Source organism: Hyperolius riggenbachi, chromosome 8 (genome assembly GCF_040937935.1).
Source record: "Hyperolius riggenbachi isolate aHypRig1 chromosome 8, aHypRig1.pri, whole genome shotgun sequence".
NCBI classification, from domain to species: Eukaryota; Metazoa; Chordata; class Amphibia; order Anura; family Hyperoliidae; genus Hyperolius; species Hyperolius riggenbachi.
The window spans coordinates 198034917-198057120 of NC_090653.1; the positions used below are offsets into that span (position 1 = coordinate 198034917).

The 22204-nt window shown below is 43.6% G+C and overlaps 1 protein-coding gene across 1 annotated transcript in view; it reads right to left on the reverse strand.

The window, feature by feature from the left end:
* The window catches only part of FAAH2 (fatty acid amide hydrolase 2), an 89288-nt gene that overhangs the window by 35502 nt on the left and 31582 nt on the right, over positions 1 to 22204 (reverse strand). The window contains exon 5 of the mRNA XM_068248090.1: positions 7484 to 7619. Coding sequence (XP_068104191.1) covers positions 7484 to 7619 — 136 coding nt within the window. The remainder of the gene's footprint in view (positions 1 to 7483; positions 7620 to 22204) is intronic.

Consider the following 22204-nt stretch of genomic DNA (forward strand, 5'->3'; position numbering starts at 1 on the left):
AACTAAAAAAAAAAAAAATTACCTGCGTTTTCCTATGTCCTGTAACGCATTGAAAACGGATTAAAAACGCACACTCTCTGCAGTGCAACGCATATCAAAACGCATTAAAAAGCATACAATAAAACATATGCTTTAAGCGTTCTCCAACGCAAGCTCTGATGTGAAAGAGCCCTAAGAGGTTTTTATCAAAGTATTGTATTGGTTTGTACCATTTTAAGATATGTATGTATGTCTCTTTAAGACTAAGGGCAACACCTATGGGTGTGCTTACTCACCTATATAAGCTGTGCAATGCATGTATTTGTAAGCTATGATTAAGGAGCCGTTTGCTCCAATATGCGTGAGCTTTTATCTGTTTGCCGTGATGCTGGATTAAAACAATTTTGTACTTTACCGAACCATCTGGTGCAGCGGGATCCTTTTCTGGTTGCAACTGGACTCTGGCACTTCATTTCCCTGCTCCCATTTGTTTGGTGAGTGCATGTGCAGCGGCCTTTCCTTGTTTGTGCAACTGGACTCTGGCACTTCATTTCCCTGCTCCCATTTGTTTGGTGAGTGCATGTGCAGCGGCCTTTCCTTGTTTGTTTTTTTATCTAAAGGAATAAATGATCGCTGCTGCCTCTTACTCTTTGTGATGCAGCAGTTTAAAAAAAAAAATCCTTCTGCCTCCTCCTCTGGCTCCCTGACAGGCAGCATGTCTTGACAGTGGGAACTGCCCAGTGCTGTGGAATGTGCATGTCTAGATGCCCGCAGGATGGGAGAAAGTGGGCATATCTTTCAGATGACATAGGCGCAGGCACAAGGGGAGAGGAATCCCTGCATTAAAATATAGAGGACACTGGGGTCGGGAGCCGGTAACAAGGGACAGAACGGGGGAACGGAGGCATGCATGACTCAAACAAGGGAACGGTAAGTGAAGGCTTACCCCCTCCTAACCGTATACAATGTCTTTTTTATACTGTTGCTTGGGCTCTGGTATCCTTCAAGTTCTAAAAAAAATGGTTGCTTAAGTTTTAGTAATGTGAAGGGCCTCTCATAAAATCTCCCTGCTCTCTTTTTTTGCAGCATCCCCAAGCATACTCCAGAGGCTTCTCTGATCCTTCTAGAGCCCACCACTGCTCGCCAGGACCCTTTTCTTTACCGTAGCCACGCAACATCAGTGCACCAGAGAGCACGGCCACCCCAAAATATTTGAATATGTTAAGAGGGTCCCAGCACTGGAACAGCAAGCTGTAGAAAGATGGGGGAAGCCTCTGGATTATCTAGAGCAGTGATGGCTAACCTTGGCACTCCAGCTGTGGTGGAACTACAAGTCCCCTGAGGCATTGCAATACTCTGACAGCACTAAGCATAACTCGGGGAGGCAGAGGCATGATGGGATTTGTAGTTTTGTCACAGCTGGAGTGCCAAGGTTAGCCATCACTGATCTAGAGGCTTCCCTCTAAGGTACGTATCTAACTTTTTCTATATAGATTATAGTGCCTCTATGTGCCGATTCCCACTGGGAGGAGCTTATCTAAACAAGTATGTGAGTTTGGATAGAAATACTTGCTACTAGCGATGGTTAATGAGATCCAAATTGTTCTGAGTTCTGGATTAGTGATGATCATAATCAGCTAATTACGATTATGCATCGTATGTATATATGTAATTATACTTTGTAAATTCAAGTGATTTCGTATACACATAATCGTAATTTTGCATAAAGTTTTGTGTAATTTTATGCAGACTTTAGCAGTGAATAGCCGCCATAGATGCTACTGACACCAAAATGGCGCTACATAAGTTAAGGAGAAAACTGGTAAGTCAAAAAAAAAGGATGTTTCAAAAAGACCTTGTAGTTTTTGAGAAAATTGATTTTAAAAATGCAAGGAAATATGGTGTTTAAACTCAGAAAAAAAGACAGTTTAAAAACCATGTTTCCTTTGTATTTTTAAAATCGATTTTCTCAAAAACTATAAGTTATTTTTAAAAAAAAAATTTTTGACTTGTTCCCAGTCTTCCCCCTAACATATGCAGAAATTTTGGTGATGATAACATGTGTGTAGGCTTTGCTATTAGCCGCCAAAGTCAGTACAAAATCACCCAAAATTATGGATGGATTAAGTTTTAGGAAAATTCCTAATAAATTTTGTATGTAAGGTTTACATTAACATTTTGCAGCGTGACTGCAAATTACGATACTAAATTACAACTATGCGAAATTTGTGCTCATCACTATTCTGGATTATGAAAATTCTGTATGCAATGTTATGCAGCTTGAAGATGGACCAATCCAATTCCACATTGCCAGGATTTGATTGGTCCATTTCACGCTGCATAAATTTGCACAAAGAGTTTGCATAATCCTATATAATCCTACAATGTCCACACTGTATGTTAGGTTCTACACACACCAATTGCTCTGTGCTACCTGCGGCATCCACAGTGACTGCCGCCGATGCCGTCCTCTTCTCTGTCTTCACTGAAGCCCTGGCAGAAACCTCTTTAAAACAAACACTAGCTGGCTAGGGGAGAAGAGGACTGCATCAGTCTCAGTCACGGCGAATCCCGCGGGCGGCGCAGAGCGACGGTGCAAGCAGATTCTGGCATGCAGTGCAGACATCAGGTAGGCAGAGAGGTGGCTGAGGACCCTTCTATCAAGATTTACGGGAGAAGATCTTTAACATTAAAGTTACCTTCTATATTTGTTAAGGGGCCTTCTATATTTGTTAAGGGGCAGGGCATTCCCTTACCCTTATTAAAAGGGTCTCTCAGATTCCACATAAGCCCCCTACGACATATGCGCCCCTGTCTCCTCCTGGGCACCAGAGGTGGGAAAGAGCCCCTTTTCCATGATATGAGAGAGGGAGGGTTTGTCACTTACAGAGCCCCCATGTCATATACCATGTGGGCTGGTATGGCTAGTATGGTGGAGCCCCATGCAGGTCAGCCAGGCACCCTTTGCTACTGACTCTGCAGTACCTTCCCATTGCTATGTAATACTGTGAGCACTGCCATCATCTTTGAAGCTCCTGCTAATCTTTGAAGCTTCCTCTTAAGGGAGGATTCTCATTGGTCCACACATGGACCAATGAGGAGCCCAGTAGGAGTTTCAAATATGCTTTGCTGGGGCTCACAGCGACAAGAACCGCAGCAAGGTGTGATAGTGTGTTCGATATTAGGCAGAAATGCGGGATGAGCAGCACAGGGCGGGAGGTTCCCGGCTGAGCTGCACGGGGTCCAGCACTGCAGAGGTGAGGACTGACCGTGAGCTATAAGGGTATCCTTAGTAAAGGAGACTTCCAGATACAACGTTAGGGACTTTGGATCTGCTCCTTATTAGGTCTAAGCTAACACTCATGGTTTCCTGGCAGCATGAAAGGAGGAATAGGATAAGGTGTAAAAAACTTGCTGGGCAATAAAATCTGGTGTTAGTAGTGGTAAGATTGCTGTGTGCTGCCTGCGCACAACATATTTACTGGCAGTTCATGCATTAGATCCTGTGTTATGTATGACTTAGATAGTATGCAGAATTGTGAGTGTTTTCCAAACTTAATTTATTTATTTATTGTATTTATAAAGCGCCAACATATGCAGCGCTGGACATTAGTTTAGGCAACAGACAATATTTAGGGGTGACATACAGCAATATGACAATACAGGACTACAAGAAAAACCAGATCCCGCAACACAGTATGAGTGTAATGCTTAGTCGGTCACTGGATGGGAGCATGGAGATTAGACAATTTGAGTTCACTCAAATGCATAGCATGGGTGCAAAGTAATGGAGGTGCATGATCAGGTAGGACACAAAAGGAGGAAGAGGTAGGGACACGAAAGGAAGGGGACCAGAGTTCAGCTGCGGGTTTGGAGCACTTATGAGGGGGGGTAGGCCAGAGTGAAAAGGCGAGTTTTGAGGGCCTTCTTGAAGATGTTGAAGGAGGGGCTTCCCTAATGGGTGGAGGTAGGGAGTTCCATAGTGTTGGAGCAGCTCTTGAGAAGTCCTGGAGGCGTGCATGGGACTGGGTGACGCGGGGGGTGGTCAGGCGAAGTTCATTGGAGGAGCGGAGTGAGCGGCTAGGTGTGTACTTCTGAGTAAGATCGGAAATGTAGGTTGGACAGTTTTTGTGGACAGATTTGTAGGTCAGACACAGTATCTTGAATCTAATTCTGGACAGCATAGGAAGCCAGTGGAGGGATTCACAGAGAGGAGCTGCCATGGTGGAGCGATGAGAGGAGTGGATAATTCTGGCTGCCGCATTCATAATGGACTGCAGCGGGGCTATTCGGGTCATAGGGAAATCAGACAGAAGGGCATTGCAGTAGTCAAGGTGGGAAATTATGAGGGCATGGATGAGGAGTTTGGTGGTGGCAGAGGTCAGGAAAGGGCGGATCTTGCAGATGTTACGAAGGTGGAAGTTGCCGGACTTTGTGAGGTTTTGGATGTGAGGAGTGAAGGAGAGTGTGGAGTCCAGGGTGACTCCCAGACAGCGGGCTTGAGAGGTAGGGCGAATGGTAGTGTGGTTACAGTGACATGCACATCTGGGAGGTTCATGGATGGCTGGGGTGGGAAGATCATAAATTCCATTTTGTCTAGATTTAGTTTCAGGAACCTAGCGGACATCCAGGAGGAGATGGCTGATAGGCAGCAGGAGACCTTGTCCATGGTAGTGGTAGATATGTCAGGGGTGTGGAGGTAGATCTGGGTGTCATCTGCATACAGATGCTAGTTAAAACCCATGGAGGAGATAACCTTGCCAATGGAGGATGTGTATAGGGAGAACAGTTGGGGGCCAAGGACCGAGCCTTGGGGGACTCCCACCGAGAGGTGGTTGGGGGTGGATGAGGACTCATTGAAGGAGGTCGTGAAGGAGAGGTTGGAGAGGTAGGATGAAAGCCAGGTCAGGGCGAGGTCATGAATGCCCATGGACTGGAGGAGTAAGGGATGATCTACTGTGTCAAAAGCTGCTGAAAGGTCAAGGAGGAGGAGAATGGAGTATTTACCTTCAGCTTTAGCTAAGGCAAGGTTATTGACCACTTTGGTGAGAGCAGATTCGGTTGAGTGGGCAGGCTGAAATCCAGATTGCAGTGGGTCTAGCAGTGAGTTGGCATTGAGGTACTGGGGTCAGGCGTTTGTGAACCAGACGCTCAAGGAGTTTTGAGGCAAAGGGGAAGAGGGAGATAGGGCGGTAGTTGGAGGGTAGTGAGGGTTTCTTGAGCAGGGGTAGTACAGTGGCCTGCTTGAAGTCTGAGGGGAAGATGCCTGTGGCTAGGGAGAGGTTAAACAGGGTAGTGAGGACTGGGGCAAAATCCATGAAGTGAGGCTGGAGTAAATCAGAAGGGATGGGGTCAAGGGGGGAGGTAGTGGTATGGGAAGTCTGCAGTAGGTGGTTGACTTCCTCAGTGGTAGTAGGCGTAAATGAGGTGAGGAGAGGATAGGGTGGAGGAGGAACGGGTTGGGAGGGAGTGGGAGGTGAAGATTGGATATTTCCTGACGGATGGAGACAATTTTGTTGGTGAAGTGGGTGGCTAAATCTGTGGCAGAGAGGGAGGAAATGGAGGGTGGGTTTAAGCAGGGAATTGAAAGTGGCAAAAAGACGATGGGGGTTGGAAGCTTGTGCTCCGTTGAGCTTGGTAAAGTATTCCTGCTTTGCATCAGTAAGGGCTGTGTGGAACTGCAGCACGTTAGTCTTGTACTGTAGGAAATCCTGGTTAAGTCGAGTTCTCCTCCATTTCTGTTCAGTGGCGCGTGTCACCCTCTGGAGAGTGTGGGTAGTGCGCCAGGGCTGGGGGTTAGGGGAGCGGTTGCGGCGGAATATTGGGGGAGCAGCTTTCTCTAGGGCTGATGAGAGAGTTTGGCGATACTGAGCTGCAGCAAGATTAGGACAGATTAGGGTGGGGAGAGGAGGAGAGGGCATGGAGGGGCCGCAAGGTCACTAGGGTTGAGCTTGCGTAGGTCTCGCTGCCAACGACCAGGTGGGTGGGCAGGTAGTTTGGAGGTGCCTTCTGTGAGGAGGTTGAAGGTGAGAAGGTGATGGTCTGAGGGTGGGAAGGGTGCGATGTCAAGGTCTGTAATGGTGGTGGATTTAGTGAAAATAAGGTCGAGAGTGTGACCTGCAGTGTTGGTGGGGGTGTTGGTGTGTTGCACTAGGCCAAGTGAGTTGACTATGGTGAGTAGCTGGGTCACGACAGAGTTGTTAGGTTCATCGATGGAAATATTGAAATCCCTGAGAATGATGGTGGGGAGGTCAGAGGAGAGGATGTGTGGGAGCCAGGAGGCAAAGTTGTCAAGAAATTGTGGTTTGGAGCTCAACGGAGGGCGGTATAAGACCGCAACAATGGCTGGGAGGGGATTGTAGAGGCGGATAGTGTGGACCTTGAATGATGTGAATTGTAGGGAGGGAGGTGGAGTGAGGACACGGAAGGTGCAGGTTGGTGAGAGGAGCAGACCCACCCCTCCCTCAGTCCTGTTGTCTGGTCTGGAGGTGTTACTGAGGGGAAGCCAACCATAGGTGAGGGCAGCCTCTGCAGCAGAGTCAGAAGGGGTAAGTCATGTCTCAGTGAGTGCGAGGATGGTGAGGGATTTAGAGAGGAAGAGGTCATGGACCGCTGTAAGTTTATTACGGACGGATATGGCATTCCAGAGACCGCAGGGTAGGGGGAGCATGTGTTTGTGGGTGGGATGGATGGAAATAAGGTTGGGGCGAGGATGGATATTTTGGTTATTTGGTTTAATTGCGATATATAATTTATTACCTTTAGGGCCCTTTTCCATGAGCAGTTGATAAGCAGTGAAAAGCCTATCAAACTCTCACAACTGCTTTCTGCTGCCTGGCAACTGTTTATCACTGCCTGTTAACTGCTTGCTGAGCACACAGTTCAACTGCCCGTGGAAATGAGCGCTTAGACCTTTTGCACACTACATGCGATTCCAATTTTTTATATAATCAGATTTTTTTATTCGGATTGAAAAACATAGCAGCATCCGTTCCTTTTTTTTTTTTTTTTTCAATCGGAATCAAAAATCGGATCGTATATTAAAAAAAAAAAAAAAAATTGGAATCGCATGTAGTGTGCAAAAGGCCTTAGCCTTATCTAAAATATATTTGCAATAAATGTTATTTACTACATTTACTTCTATCTAGTTTTGATCTACACCTCATTTCAGTAATTTTGTTGTTTCCATGGGGGTCAGCTACTGCTCAATCCCTGGATAGTAACTACTAGGCACAAGTAAATGAGATGCAAATAATTACAGCTTGCACGCAAATAATTAAATGCAAATTGTATGCAGTTGGGAACTGGGCCAATTCCAAGTTGCAAGTAGTTTGCATCTAATTCACATGTAAACCAGAATTATTTACCTCCCACTGGCTTCTCTAGCAACTACAACCTAGTTTTGGAGGTGGTCAGTACCTCGTGCAGTGGAGGCAACAAGAAAAAATACCAAAGTTTTTAAAACGCTATGGAAACACATCATTAATATCTCACTATTACTCACTTTTCACTGTTCTTTCCAGCCATCACTTTTAGTAGAAGTGGCAGGTCTACTGCATATCTACACATAGGCCCAGTACATAACAGCTCAACACGACAACCATGGGCATTTGGAAACTGTCCATCATTGGGAACAATACCTGTTAAAAAATGAAAAGGTTAATTTATATATTTTGATGATTAAATAAAAGACTACCGTGTATACTCACCAGAAGTCTAGAAATGTAGGTCTTACTCACTAAATAAAAGTATAGGGGTCAACTTGTGCACAAGTCGAACCACTCATAGCCGAGGGAGTGGGGGGCGCACCTCTCTCTCAACCTTTGCAAACCAAGTCGCAGCAGCTAGCATGCTTTATAACACTCTTCCCACTATCTGATATGCTTTGTATAGCTTACTTTGATATGAGAAGGTTTTAGAGGCATCCATTACCAATTAATGGCTGCAACATCGAGCACACTGCGTAACGTGTGTACAGTCCTGGCCAAAAGTTTTGAGACTGTCAAAAATATGAGTTTTCACTGCTTTTAGATCTTTGTTTCAGTTGTTTATGTGATGTATTGAAATATAATTATAAGCACTTCATATGTTTCAAAGGCATTTATTGACAATTACATGAGATTTATGCAAAGAGTCAGTATTTGCAGTGTTGGCCCTTCTGTTTCAGGACCTCTGCATGCTCTCAATCATCTTCTGAGCCAAATCCTGACTGATAGCAACCCATTCTTTCATAATCACTTCTTTGAGTTTCTCAGAATTAGTTGGTTTTTGTTTGTCCACCCGCCTCTTGAGGAATGACCACAAGTTCTCAATGGGATTAAGATCTGGGGAGTTTCCAGGCCATGGACCCAAAAGTTCAATGTTTTGGTACCCGCGCCACTTAGTTATCACTTTTGCCTTATGACCCGGTGCTCTGTTGAGCTGGAAAATGCATTGTTCTTCACCAAACTGTTGTTGGATTGTTGGAAGAAGTTTCTGTTGGAGGGTGTTTTGGTACCATTCCTTATTCATGGCTGTGTTTTGGGGCAAAATTGTGAGTGAGCCCACTCCCTTCGACGAGTAGCAGCCCCACACATGAATGGTCTCAGGATGCTTTACTGTTGGCATGACACAGGACTGATGGTAGAGCTCACCTTTTCTTCTCCTGACAAGCCTTTTTCCAGATGCCCCAAACAATCGGAAAGGGGCTTCATCGGAGAATATGACTTTGCCCCAATCCTCAGCAGTCCATTCACCATACTTTCTACAGAAGATCAATCTGTCCCTGATGTTTTTTTTGGGAGAGAAGAGGCTTCTTTGCTGCCCTTCTTGACACCAGGCCATCTTTTAAAAGTCTTCACCTCACTGTACGTGTAGATGCGTTCACACCAGCCTGCTGCCATTCCTGAGAAACATCTGCACTGGTTGCACTCCTATCCCGCAGTTGAATCCTCTTTAGGAGATGATCCTCTTCAATAAGCAGACGCATTTGCACACCCATATGTAAAGAATGGCGTGCAAGGTACAGAAAATAAGAGTAATGTGAACAGGGAGACAAGGCTGTACACAAACTGCACCACCAGAACAATATTCAGAAAAATACAAATTTTATTGAACATCAAAAGACCATAAAAACACTTAAAAGGGGGTCCTATAACCCACTAAGTCAAAAACCCATTATAAAGACACATGATAATGCCATAATAAACAAACAATGCTTCACCTCTACATGAGGCTCTGAGGAAGAATATTATTACTCCTAAATAACTACTCTACCTCACAGTAGATAAACCTGTGATTCCTACGTTATACCTACTCCCCAAAATCCACAAAAATCTTGATTGCCCCGGGCAGACCAATAGTCTCGGGTGTTGGTGGACTAACTGAGAAATGTTGCAACTTTGTGGACGTTTATCTACAACCACATGTGGTGAGTTTAAATTCTTATGTTAGGGACTCTACGCATTTACTTAATCAATTAGAGGGCATTGTTTTCCCTGCTCAAACATGGATGGTCACATGTGATGTAGAGTCCCTCTACAGTAACATTCCCCATGAGCTTGGGTTGTGTGCAGCTAAATACTTCTTGGAAATGGAGGGCCATGATTCAGATCTTAGAAATACCTTGGTGTTGCAGCTTTTGGAATTCATCCTTAAGTATAACTATTTCACCTTTGATCGGAAATTTTATCGACAGGTGGCAGGCACGGCTATGGGGGCGCGGTGCGCACCCTCCTATGCCGGTCTGTTTCTTGGGTGGTGGGAGAGGGAAGTTGTTTTTAGTAGTGCCATGGAAGGGTACCAATCCCATATTTTGGGTTGGCATCGATTTATCGATGACATCATCATCTTTTTTTGGGATGGCCCTAGGGATCTGTGTCAAGAATTCATTGATACACTGAATAACAATTCTCTCAATATCCATCTAACCTCTCACATTTCAGATTGACAGGTCGATTTTTTGGATCTGCAACTGACTATGGGTGCTGATAATTGTATACATTCAAATCTTTATCGGAAACCAACAGCAACAAACAGTTTATTGCATTTCCAGAGTTGCCATAAACAGGATCAGAAACGCAATCTCCCTGTAGGCCAGTTCCTGCGCTTGAAAAGGAATTGTTCTGACTTTTAGGATTTCAAACGTCAATTCCGGGACTTAACCAATCGTCTATGTGAACGAGGCTATCCAAAAAAGGTAATAGCCCGGGCATACCAAAGAGCCAGAGATTCGGATAGAGCTGAATTATTACATTCTAAACCCACCCGTAATGACAAGACTATACGCTTTATAACTAATTTTAACAATCAGTGGTCAGATCTTAGGTTTCTTATGAAAAAATATATATATTGTTATCTGACAACCACCTGAGTCCTGTAGTTACTACTCACCCGTCGATGAGTTGTAGAAGAGCTAGAAATTTACGAGACACCATATGTAATAGTCTGTATCAGAGATCAACTACACCATTGGGGAGAGGCATCAGAATTAAGGGCAGTCACCCTTGTGGCGATTGCTCCATTTGCCAATATATGTATCCCACCCTGTCTGTCACAGATAGTATGGGAACCAATACATTTTATATTCATCAGTATAACAACTGCAAAACCCGGGGAGTGATTTACTTATTATCTTGCGACTGTCCAAAACTGTATGTGGGACAGACGAGTAATGTATTAAAAAAGAGAATTCAACAACACTTATCTATCTATCTATAGCTTTAGCCAGTAGGGACTTAGAGAATGGTAAACAATTGACAAGCGTTGCCTCCCACACCACCAGGGTAGAACCAATGGACTAAAGGTGGTTGCTCTAGAACGAGTAATGATTGGCCCTGGGGGAGGAGATATCATTAAACGACTCTTACAAAAAGAATTGCGGTGGATATACCAAATGGGTAGTCGTGCACCGGTTGGATTGAATGAGGAGTTCTCCTTTAAGTCATTTCTTGGCTAGTGGGTGAGTATCGTGCGCCCATTATTCATATTATCTTTTATTTCCAGTAGGTATAATTACATTATAACACGTATTGGGGATTGTGAAGGTGATCCTTATTATCACACACACTGCACGATTTTTATCACTATTGATTTGCTGTTAAGGTAAGAGCAGTACATCAAGTTGCTGCGGAGGTGAGCGCAGTTATTTGTTGCAAGTTTTAGCACAGTGTTTAGTAATGGCACTTGTTTGTTACTAATTTTGGTCATTTTCCAGGTTTCGACTGCGGAGGTGAGCGCAGTGGATTTGTTCCAATTTAACCCTCCCCTTCCCCCCCCCCTTTTTTTTTGTATTTGGCGTACACTTGGTGTGTGTGTGGTGGCACTTTTTATTTGCATCACTACTTCTAGTCTGGACCTAGGTGAGTAGGTCCCAGACTGGTGGGATTAGTGTCTAAGCGTTCACATCCTGGTGATTATTTGTTCACCCACATTTGCAATGGATTTGGGACAATGTATTATGTTCTTAACCCTTTCCTGTACTTATTGGTTATAAACCCAGGAATAAAGAGGAACTCTGAGTGATCCATCCCTCATCACGGGACTCAAGTTGGCCTTTTGAGGACATCATGGACTATGCCTACTTGTTTTTCTGCTGCATTTTGGTGCCTCACAGATTCTTTCTACTGTATTTAACTGCACCAGATGTCTACAGGATTTCCATGTAACGTCTTACTATTAAGGGGACCACCTTTGGAATGCATCATACTATGGATATGGACGCTAACTTACACAGTGCCCCTCTTTTGATGCATGGACACTGTTTTTGTGCCCCCCCCCCTTTTATTATGAACCATTTCTGTATGCTGTGCCCTCTTTATATGCTTGCAGTTCTTGATGTGTATGGAATGGATATATTAAGTGAGCCTTGGCATGCATAATAGTTGACTGTAGTTACACCTTTAAATGATCTATATATATTAATGCTTTAATTTGCCTTTGTCATAGATCCTCACCTGTGTTTCCAATTTGCATTTCTCTATGAATTTCTTTATCATTACCTCGATTTATGTTTAATTATTTGTGATAATATGTTAATTGTGTTGAACTCAGCTCTTCTTGGCCACCGCACCTAATTTATGCGCCCCACTGTGTAAGTTTACACAGTGGTAGCGTTATGTCCGCATGTTTGTTCGCTCCGGATCAATCTTATCTTAGGGCCACCGTAGTCCCCCTCACTATGCGCTCCAGCGGGGTTTCCGCGCTGTGAAGCGCATTTACACATGCGCACTGGCGGCTCTCACATACCCGGCCACCGTAGTTCAGTTAAGCGCGCACCGGCCGGGCACTTCCGGCCTGTGTTGACGCGCATCCGCTGCTTCGTGCGCCTCATTTATGGGTAGTATTTGCCGGAGCGTTCCACAGCAGACAGGTAATTACTAACAGGCTGCGGCTGATTATGCCATTTAATTTTAGATATATAAGCATCCAATACCCTATAATCCTCAGCTCCTGATGAAGTGATCATAGAGATCACGCCACGCGTGGAGCCTCACATGCCTCCCTCAACCTGAGATCATCACCATTCATTCTGTGGAGTCCCTGGTCGGTATAGTATGCCATACCATTTGGTAGTCACATGTTAGCCAGCTGTATATCTGCTCACCATCATCCGATTGTTTGCATCACGCAATTTAACAGCATGTCTATTAGCATATGTCTTATTGCACGTTAGGCTGTAGATCTTTTTCACCCATCCATTCTTTCTTTCACTCACACTCTATCAGCAACTGTTTCCAGTGTATGACCCGGGTCTCCATTCTTTACTTGGGGCTCTTATCTTGAGCCTCAGGTTAAAGTGTATTGCTTTCTCAGGCTACATTCATTTTATTGAGGTGAAGCATTGTTTTTAATGGCATTATCATGTGTCTTTATAATAGGAGATGATCCTGGCGCTTGCTGGACTTTCTTGGATGCCCTGAAGCCTTCCTAACAAGAATTGAACCTCTTTCCTTGAAGTTCTTGATGATCCTATAAATTGTTGATTTAGGTGCAATCCTAGTAGCCACAATATCCTTGCCTGTGAAGCCATTTTTATGCAACACAATGATGGCTGCATGCGTTTCTTTGCTGGTCACCATGGTTAACAATGGAAGATCAATGATTTCAAGCATCACCCACCTTTTAACCTGTCAAGTCTGCCATTCTAACCCAATCAGGCTGACATAATGATATCCAGCCTTGTGCTCGTCAACATTCTCACCCGAGTTAACAAGACGATTACTGAATTGATCTCAGCAGGTCTTTCAATGGCAGCAATGAAATGCAGTGGAAAGGTTTTTTGGGGATTCAGTTAATTTTCATGGCAAAGAAGGACTATGCAATTCATCTGAACACTCTTCATAATATTCTGGAGTATATGCAAATTGCTATTATAAAAACTTAAGCACCAACTTTTCTAATTTCCAATATTTTTGACAGTCTCAAAACATTTGGCCAGGACTGTGCTTGTTAGTGACATTCCCATTTGCACTAATTTACCCAGTGGTAAGTGACACTTGCTTGATAAAGAAAACACAAGTCTGAAAATCCTGGCCACAACAATTAACAAGGAAAGTGCAGGGAGAAAGATACTCGGTTGCAGTTCTTACTAAGGAGGGGAGTGGAGTATTGCTGCACTTGGAAACCTGGAGGAATGATTGACTGCACTTAAGGGCCAGGAGGGGTTAATGGCTGCAATACTTTATGCAGTGCAGTCATTAACCCCTCCTGGTCCCCAAGTGCTGCCATTACCTTTGCTGGGTAAATATATATTAGAGTAAATAAAATATTCCAGCTTAAAGAGACTCCGTAACAAAAATTGCATCCTGTTTTTTATCATCCTACAAGTTCCAAAAGCTATTCTAATGTGTTCTGGCTTACTGCAGCACTTTGTACTATCACAGTCTCTGTAATAAATCAACTTATCTCTCTCTTGTCAGACTTGTCAGCCTGTGTCTGGAAGGCTGCCAAGTTCTTCAGTGTTGTGGTTCTGTGATGCATCTCCCCCCTCCAGGCCCCTCTCTGCACACTGCCTGTGTATTATTTAGATTAGGGAAGCTTCTCTCTTCTCTTTTACAAGCTAGATAAATCGCCCTCTGAGCTGGCTGGGCTTTCACATACTAAGGAATTACATACAGGCAGAGCTGTCTGCACTCTGCAGGAAGAAACAGCCTGACACTTCAGTGGAAGATAGCTGCAGGGGGAAAGAAACACACAAATGATCTCTTGAGATTCAAAAGGAAGGGTGTATACAGCCTGCTTGTGTATGGATGTATTTTCTATGTGTGGACATACTGTACATCAACCTACTTCCTGTTTTGGTGGCCATTTTGTTTGTTTATAAACAAACTTTTTAAAACTGTTTTTAACCACTTTTAATGCGGCGAGGAGCGGCAAAATTGTGACAGAGGGTAATAGGAGATGTCCCCTAACGCACTGGTATGTTTACTTTTGTGCGATTTTAACAATACAGATTCTCTTTAAGAGGGTCAAATTTTGGGGTTCACTTATGCACAATGTTGACTTAAATTCGAAGGATATGTGGGTAATTCAAATAGATCTTCCTTTGGACTGTCCTGAACTATCTCCATGTGTATAGCATAATTTTCTAATTCATGCAACCAGCACAAGGAGAAAAATATTTTTTTTTTCAGAAAAACAGCCAAGAAAAATATTTCACCATAGATGTGGAAGATAGTACATTATTGTTCAATATAAAGCATACATAGTAGTACTAGCTTATAGCATACTATGAAGCATAGTAGTAGTGGTGACAGACTGCTGCACAAGCCACTGTTGAAGTTCACATCATGTCTTAGGTATGGACATGTTCTGATAATTGAAACAGTGGCAAGTACAACTATTAAACAAACTCTGTTTAATACTGGATATTGTTATAATAATTTCCTGTAATAGCTTGCTTTTGTTTCTTTCTTTTATGGCAACTAGGAGAAAGTTTGATGGACAAAGCTGGTTCTCTACTGCATATCTACAACTGATATTCAGAATCCCTTCAAGAATATGATTGCCATACAAAACCAGTAAGTTAGCTTAAGGGGTGGGGGGAAAGCACTCAGGTTGTCAGTCAATAAAAATGGCCAGCCGGCCGAAGAATATTCTCACCTGGAACTGTGGCTGATCCAGGTGAGAATATTCCTCGGCCAGCTGGCCATTTTTATTGACCGACAACCTGAGTGCGCTCTCCCCCGACCCCTTGTTTTTTTTCACCCATCCCCCGCATCCCACTGTCTACTGCAGACGATCTTTGGCCTTCTATAACATCCAAGGAGGATAATTTAGCCAATAGTCTTTCATAAATCATATCAAACTCTTTATGCAAATCTGAAGAATCGCCCTGGTAAACTAACCGACAGAAACTTTCTCTTGTGACAGTTACCTACAACTGGATGTGTGTTATGTCTTGGTATTTACTTCTGTAATATAACATTCCCACGTAAAGACTTTAATTCCCTAACAAAGTTGTACAGCTACCATGTGTAAATGTTTACTTGAATAATCACATGAAATGTTGCAGATAATGCACAAAAGAATGATCACATAATTTATCATACGCTAATTACTGAGTTATTTTATGCATTAACCACTTCACCACTGAGGGGTTTTACCCCCTGAGCACCAGAGCAATTTTCACCTTTCAGCACTCCTTCCATTCATTCGTCTATAACTTTATCATTACTTATCACAATGAAATGAACTATATCTTGTTTCTTCCGCCACCAATTAGGCTTTCTTTAGGTGGGAAATTATGCCAAGAATTATTTTATTCTAAATGTGTTTTAATGGAAAAATAGGAAAAATGTGGGAAAAAAAATATTTTTCAGTTTTCGGCCATTATAGTTTTTAAATAATGCATGCTACTGTAATTAAAACCCATGCAATTTATTTGCCCTTTTGTCCCGGTTATAAAACCGTTTAAATTATGTCCCTATCACAATGTTTGGCGCTAATATTTTATTTGGAAATAAAGGTGCATTTTTTTCAGTTTTGCGTCCATCCCTAATTACAAGCCCATAGTTTATAAAGTAACAGTGTTATACCCTCTTGACAAATATTTAAAAAGTTCAGTCCCTAAGGTAACTATTTATGTATTTTTTTTAATTGTAAATTTTTGAACTTTTTTTTTAATTACAAAAAAAAAAAAAAATGGAGAGTGTGGGAGGTAATGAGTTAATTTTTTGTGTAACACTCATTTATTTCTATGTGAAAAATGCTTAGGGTGTAGTGTTACTATTTGGCCACAAGATGGCAACAGTAACTTTTTGTGTATTGCGACCTGCGAGCGTAGAAGGAGGCTGTGAGTGTTTGTTTTTTCTCACAATGATCGCGCTGCCCATCGGAGAGCAGCGGATCATTGTGGGGCTTAGATCAACGAACGGGAATGGATTTTCCCGTTCATTGATCTCCGGGCGAGCGGGCGGCGGCGTGTTTACTAGCGGCGGGCGTCGTGTTTACGAGCGGGAGCGCGGACAGCGGCGGGAATGCGGAAAGTACGGATTTCTCCATCCCTGGGGGTTAAAGGATGGAAAAAGGGACGGAGAAATTCGTATGGGCGGGGGTAAAGTGATTAACAAGCTTTGACACAACATACTTGGGACGTATTCAAAGAATATACTGACACTAACACTGTATATTACCAGGTCTGGTGCTTCCATAGAGGCAAAGGTGCAATTGCCCCAGGGCCCCAGAGCCTGTAAAATGCCCCCTCCCCCTCCAGCTATGGTGACTCATGAGAGCGAGCGGGCATACTGTGTGCTTACTCTGTATAGGAAAAAGAGGAGGTGAATAATGGGAACCCCAAAAATGCTTTTTAGGAGACATATGATGATACTGTATGACCTGGGGGCAGATTGGATCGGGCCTGGCAATCAGCTCAGGGGCCCTGAGGGTGACTTGGTTCCAAGGGGGTTCTCCAAGTTACTTTTGCCCCAGCGCCCCATAGTAGCTAGAACTGGCCCAGTACATTATCTTTTGCAAAGAGATCTGCATCCCTACCAAAATACACAGCAGGTACAACAACAACGAGCCCTCGTTTACATGAGAATTTAGGAAATGGTGTCTTTACAAAGAAAGAACATAATGGTGAATTTCAAAAAATTTGAATTTCAAGTTAATTAATTTCATTAATTCAACTTAAAAGGTGAAATTAGTGTATGAGATTCATTACATGCAAAGCCGTATATTTCAAGCCTTTATTTGTTATAATTTTGATGATTATTGCTTATAGCTTATGAAAACCCCAAAACCAAAATCTCAGAAAATTAGAATATTGTGAAAAGGTTCAATATTCTAGGCTCAAAGTCAGCTAATTAATCCACAACACCTGCAAAGGGTTCCTGAGCCTTTAAATGATCTCTCAGTCTGGTTCAGTAGGAATCACAATCGTGGGAAAGACTGGTGACCTGAAAGTTGTGCCTCAAAAGGTAATTGCAAAAGAAATTAGATGTTCCTAAAGTGCTGTATCAAAGCACATTAATGGACAGTTATGTGGAAGGAAAACGTGTGGAAGAAAAAGGTGCACAAGCAGCAGAGATGACTGCAGCCTTGAGAGGATTGTCAGGAAAAGGCCATTCAAAAGTGTTGTGGACTTTCACAAGGAGTGAACATGACACACATACGGATCCTGGACATGGGCTTCAAATGTCTTATTCCACTTGTAAAGCTGCTTCTAAACAAAAAAACAATGGCCTTGAACAGCTCAAGTTAAATCTTGGAATGTAAATGCCGCGTGATAGTAACATATGACTACCATGATACTTCACTACGTTATTCAAAGCTGTAGCGGCTGTCTGTTTCAGTGCGATACCCTTAATGAATCATGGCCAATGTCAGAAGCGTCTTACCTGGGCTTAAAATAAAGAAAAAAGAAAAAAAAAAAAGAGAGAGAGTACTGGTCTGTTTCTCTTTGGTCCAAAGTCCTCTTTTCAGATGAGAGCAGATTTTACATCTCATTTGGAAACCAAGGACCCAGAGTCTGGAGGAAGAATGGAGACACACAATCCAAGATGCTTGAAGTCTAGTGTGAAGTTTCCACAGTCTGTGTTGATTTGGGGAGCTATTTCATCTGCTGTTGTTGGTCCACTGTGTTCTATTAAGTCCAGAGTCAACGCAGCCATCTACCAGGAGATTCTGGAGCACTTCACGTTTCCTTTCAGAGACACGCCTTATGGAGATGCTGACTTAATTTTCCAGCTGGACTTGGCACTTGCCCACACTGCCCAAAGTACAAAATCCTGATTCAATGACCATGGGATTACTGTACTGTACTTGATTGGCCAGCAAACTTGCCTGACCTGAACCCCATAGAGAATCTATGGGGCATTGCCAAGAGAGAGATAAGAGACATGAGACCGAACAATACAGAAGGGCTAAAGACTGCTATTAAAGCATGGTCTTCCATTACACCTCAGCAGTGATTTAATGTAATATGGTAATTTTCTGAGATTTTGATTTGGGGGTTTTCATAAGCTTTAAGCCATAATCACCAAAATTATAGCAATTATAGCAAATAAAAGCTTGAAATATCTTGTTTTGCATGTAATGAGTCTATTTCATATATTAGTTTCACCTTTTAACCTCCTTAGCGGTAACCCCGTGCTGGACATGGGGTAAGCCGCCGCGGAGGATTCCTTAGGCCCTGCTGGGCCAATTTGCATAATTTTTTTTTCAAACAGGCAGCTAGAACTTTGCTAGCTGCGTGTTTGTTGCGATCGCCGCCGCCGATGCGCCGCTACCCGCCGCGATACAGGGCCCCCACATACCCCTTGCGCAGTCTGGCCAATCGCCACCAGGCTGCGCTATGGGGTGGATCGGGATTCCCTGTGATGTCACAACGTCGGCGACGTCGATGACGTCACTCCGTTCGTCACCATGGCGACAGGGGAAGCCCTCAAGGAAACCCCCTTCAGAACGAGATGTCCTTATGGGCAAGCGGCGCCGATCGGTAAATACGGGGGGACGCCGCAGGGAGGGGGGAAGCATGTAGCTAGCGCTAGGCTAGCTACATGCTAAAAAAAAAAAAAAAAAAAAAAGAACTCCCGCGGCCGCGCAGCCGCACTTATCATACCGCCAGGGAGGTTAACTTGAATTACTGAAATAAATTAACTTTTGCACATATTCCATTTTCTAAATTCACCTGTATTGTAGCGATGACAAAGATCTCTACACAACTGCTAGATGATACAGACAGCAGAAAGCTATGAGAGTTGCAAAATAACCTATATGAAAAGAAAAAAAAAACCTTGCAAAAAATGCACTGTAAATGATTCCTCTGCAGTGTAGAAAAACTTTTTGAAATCACTAATTACAAAGCTAGAAAAAATAATGTGTATCCCTTCTGAGCTGTTTGGTCCCATATAAGCATGTTACTGCTTATACAATTGAATGTGAAATTTGTAGGCATTTACATTACACATTTTTTCGCCATAGTGCCCCTTTAAGGAAGAGCGGTTTGTTGGTGGGCAAACGAAAAGGGCTTTTCAGTCTTTTTTTTATCCTATTATACTCTCCTAGTGGTTTTGGGTCAACATGCACTATCTGGGTTTTCTATAGTACTGGTCCAAGCCGTATCTCATAGAGCTTTATCAATCCATGCCAAGCAGTGATGAGGACCATAAAGTCTGCAACAGCTATATGCATGTTGGATTGGTGTTTGGATGGTTTTGGATGTGTGCCTTGCTTTTGATGGAGCAGAGTGGAAGGTACATGCAGGCACCCAGTATAACAAGTTAGAACTCTTAACCACTTGAGGACTGCAGGGCTAAACCCCCCTAGTGACCAGGCCATTTTTAGCAAAATTGGCCACTGCAGCTTTAAGGCCAAGCTGCAGGGCCGCACAACTCAGCACAAAAGTGATCCCCCCCGTCCCTTTTCTCCCCACCAACAGAGCTCTCTGTTGGTGGGGTCTGATCGCTCCCTCCATGTTTATTTTTTTTAAATAAATATTATTGTTTGTTTATTTTTTGAAAAAACTCCTGTTACTTTAAATTTCTTCCCTCCCTCCCTCCCTCCCTCCCCACAGCCAGCCAATTATGGCGATCGGCTGTCATAGGCTTCTGCCTATGAGAGCCGATCGCTCTCTTGTCCCCCATGGGGACAGCCGTGTCACACGGCTGTCCCCAGTGCAGCGCTGCTGCTCATCGCAGCGCTGCACCTAGTAAATAGACGGCGATCACGCCGTCTAACAGTCTCCCGAGCGGCAATAGCCGCTCGGAGACTGAAGGCGGGGCGGAGCTCCACCCTCCGAGCATGAGATGAGCGCGCAGCGTGCGCGCGATCTCATGCAAATTACAGCCCTAGGACTTTACGCCAATCGGCGTTAGGCGGTCCTGGGGCTGCCGCCGCGGCCACGCTCATTGGCATGACGCGGGCGGCAGAAGGCTAAAGAGACTCTGAAGTCTCATAAAATTCAGCTTTTTATTGCAAAAATGTCTTTAACATTATAGCCCTAACTAAAACGCTGCATCCCCGCGGCTGTAATCTAACTAAATCCCCCCAAACTCCCTGGGGGGCAATCCGGGCAGCGCTTCCGTGAGAGGCAGAGCTCTCCACGCGTCTATCAGCGCCGGATCGCCGCCTTCTCCTCTCAGCTCCTCTCAGTCTTCCTTCACTGAGAGGGGCGGGGAGAGGCGGAGATACACGCTGATTGACGCGAAAGGAGGCAGAGCTGCGGCTAAAAGCTCTGCCTCCTACAGCAGCAAAATCCAGGACCAAGAAAGTCGTGGATTTTGCAGGGAGAGGGTGGGGGGAGTTAGGGGGGGATTTAGTTAGATTTCAGCCGCGGGGATGCAGCGTTTTAGTTAGGGCTATAATGTTAAAGACATTTTTGCAATAAAAAGCTGAATTTTATGAGACTTCAGAGTCTCTTTAAAAAAACATGCAGAGATAAATCATACACAACCATCATGTCATGCAGCTTACAAAGAACAGAGAAAAACACAGAATGAATAAAGAGAGAACACCAAGAGCCCAATATAGTGTAGTATGTACTGGTAAGGTATAATTGATAGAGTAATAATATTAATTTAATACTCACAAACCAGGGTTACCAAGTAGGCAACCACTGTCAAAGCAGGTGGGGAGATTGTCCTGACCCCACTCAGGATTAAAAAGTCGCTCTCTGTAGTTGAAGAAGGAAGGGTACAACCCTCCACCAAGGGTGGACTTGATGTAGATAATAGGATAACAGAGGCGCCAATAGGATAAAAAAACACTAAAAGAACTTAAAAACCCATTTTGGTAATAGAGGAGGCAGTGGTGGACTCACCCCCTCCAAGCAGAACACACGACTGTGGATTTTCAGTCAAAACAATTATATTGGATACTCCAAATAAAGTGCAACGCGTTTCACGGGATACAAACCCGCTTCATCAGGCAATAACAGATAGGAGTAAACAGCATCTGCCAGTATCATCAACACTGAGCGCCTCTGTCTTGATGAGTCCACCACTGCCTCCTCTATTACCAAAATGGGTTTTTAAGTTCTTTTAGTGTTTTTTATCCTATTGGCGCCTCTGTTATCCTATTATCTACAGAATGAATAAAGGAAATCACAATACCATAGAGATCATCACAGCACATTACAGTGATATCTTGTGTTGTGTGTACCAGCCTCAGCAGAAGCTAGGAATCCCTCTGCGAAACGGTCATTAAAGAGACTCCGTAACAAAAATTGCATCCTGTTTTTTATCATTCTACAAGTTCCAAAAGCTATTCTAATGTGTTCTGGCTTACTGCAGTACTTTGTACAATCACAGTCTCTGTAATAAAATCAACTTATCTCTCTCTTGTCAGACTTGTCGGCCTATGTCTGGAAGGCTGCCAAGTTCTTCAGTGTTGTGGTTCTGCTATGAACTCCCCCTTCCAGGCCCTCTATGCACACTGCCTGTGTGTTATTTAGATTAGAGCAGCTTCTCTCTTCTCTCTTATCTTTTACAAGCTGGATAAATCGTCCTCTGAGCTGGCTGGGCTTTCACATAGTGAGGAATTACAGACAAGGGCAAAGCTGTTTGCAGGAAGAAAAGAGCAGCCTGAAACTTCAGTGCATGAGAGATGCAGGGGGAAAGAAACACACAAATGATCTCTTGAGATTCAAAAGGAATGCTGTATACAGCCTGCTTGTGTATGGATGTATTTTCTATGTGTGGACATACTGTACATCAACCTACTTCCTGTTTTGGTGGCCATTTTGTTTGTTTATAAACAAACTTTTAAAAACTGTTTTTAACCACTTTTAATGCGGCGGGGAGCG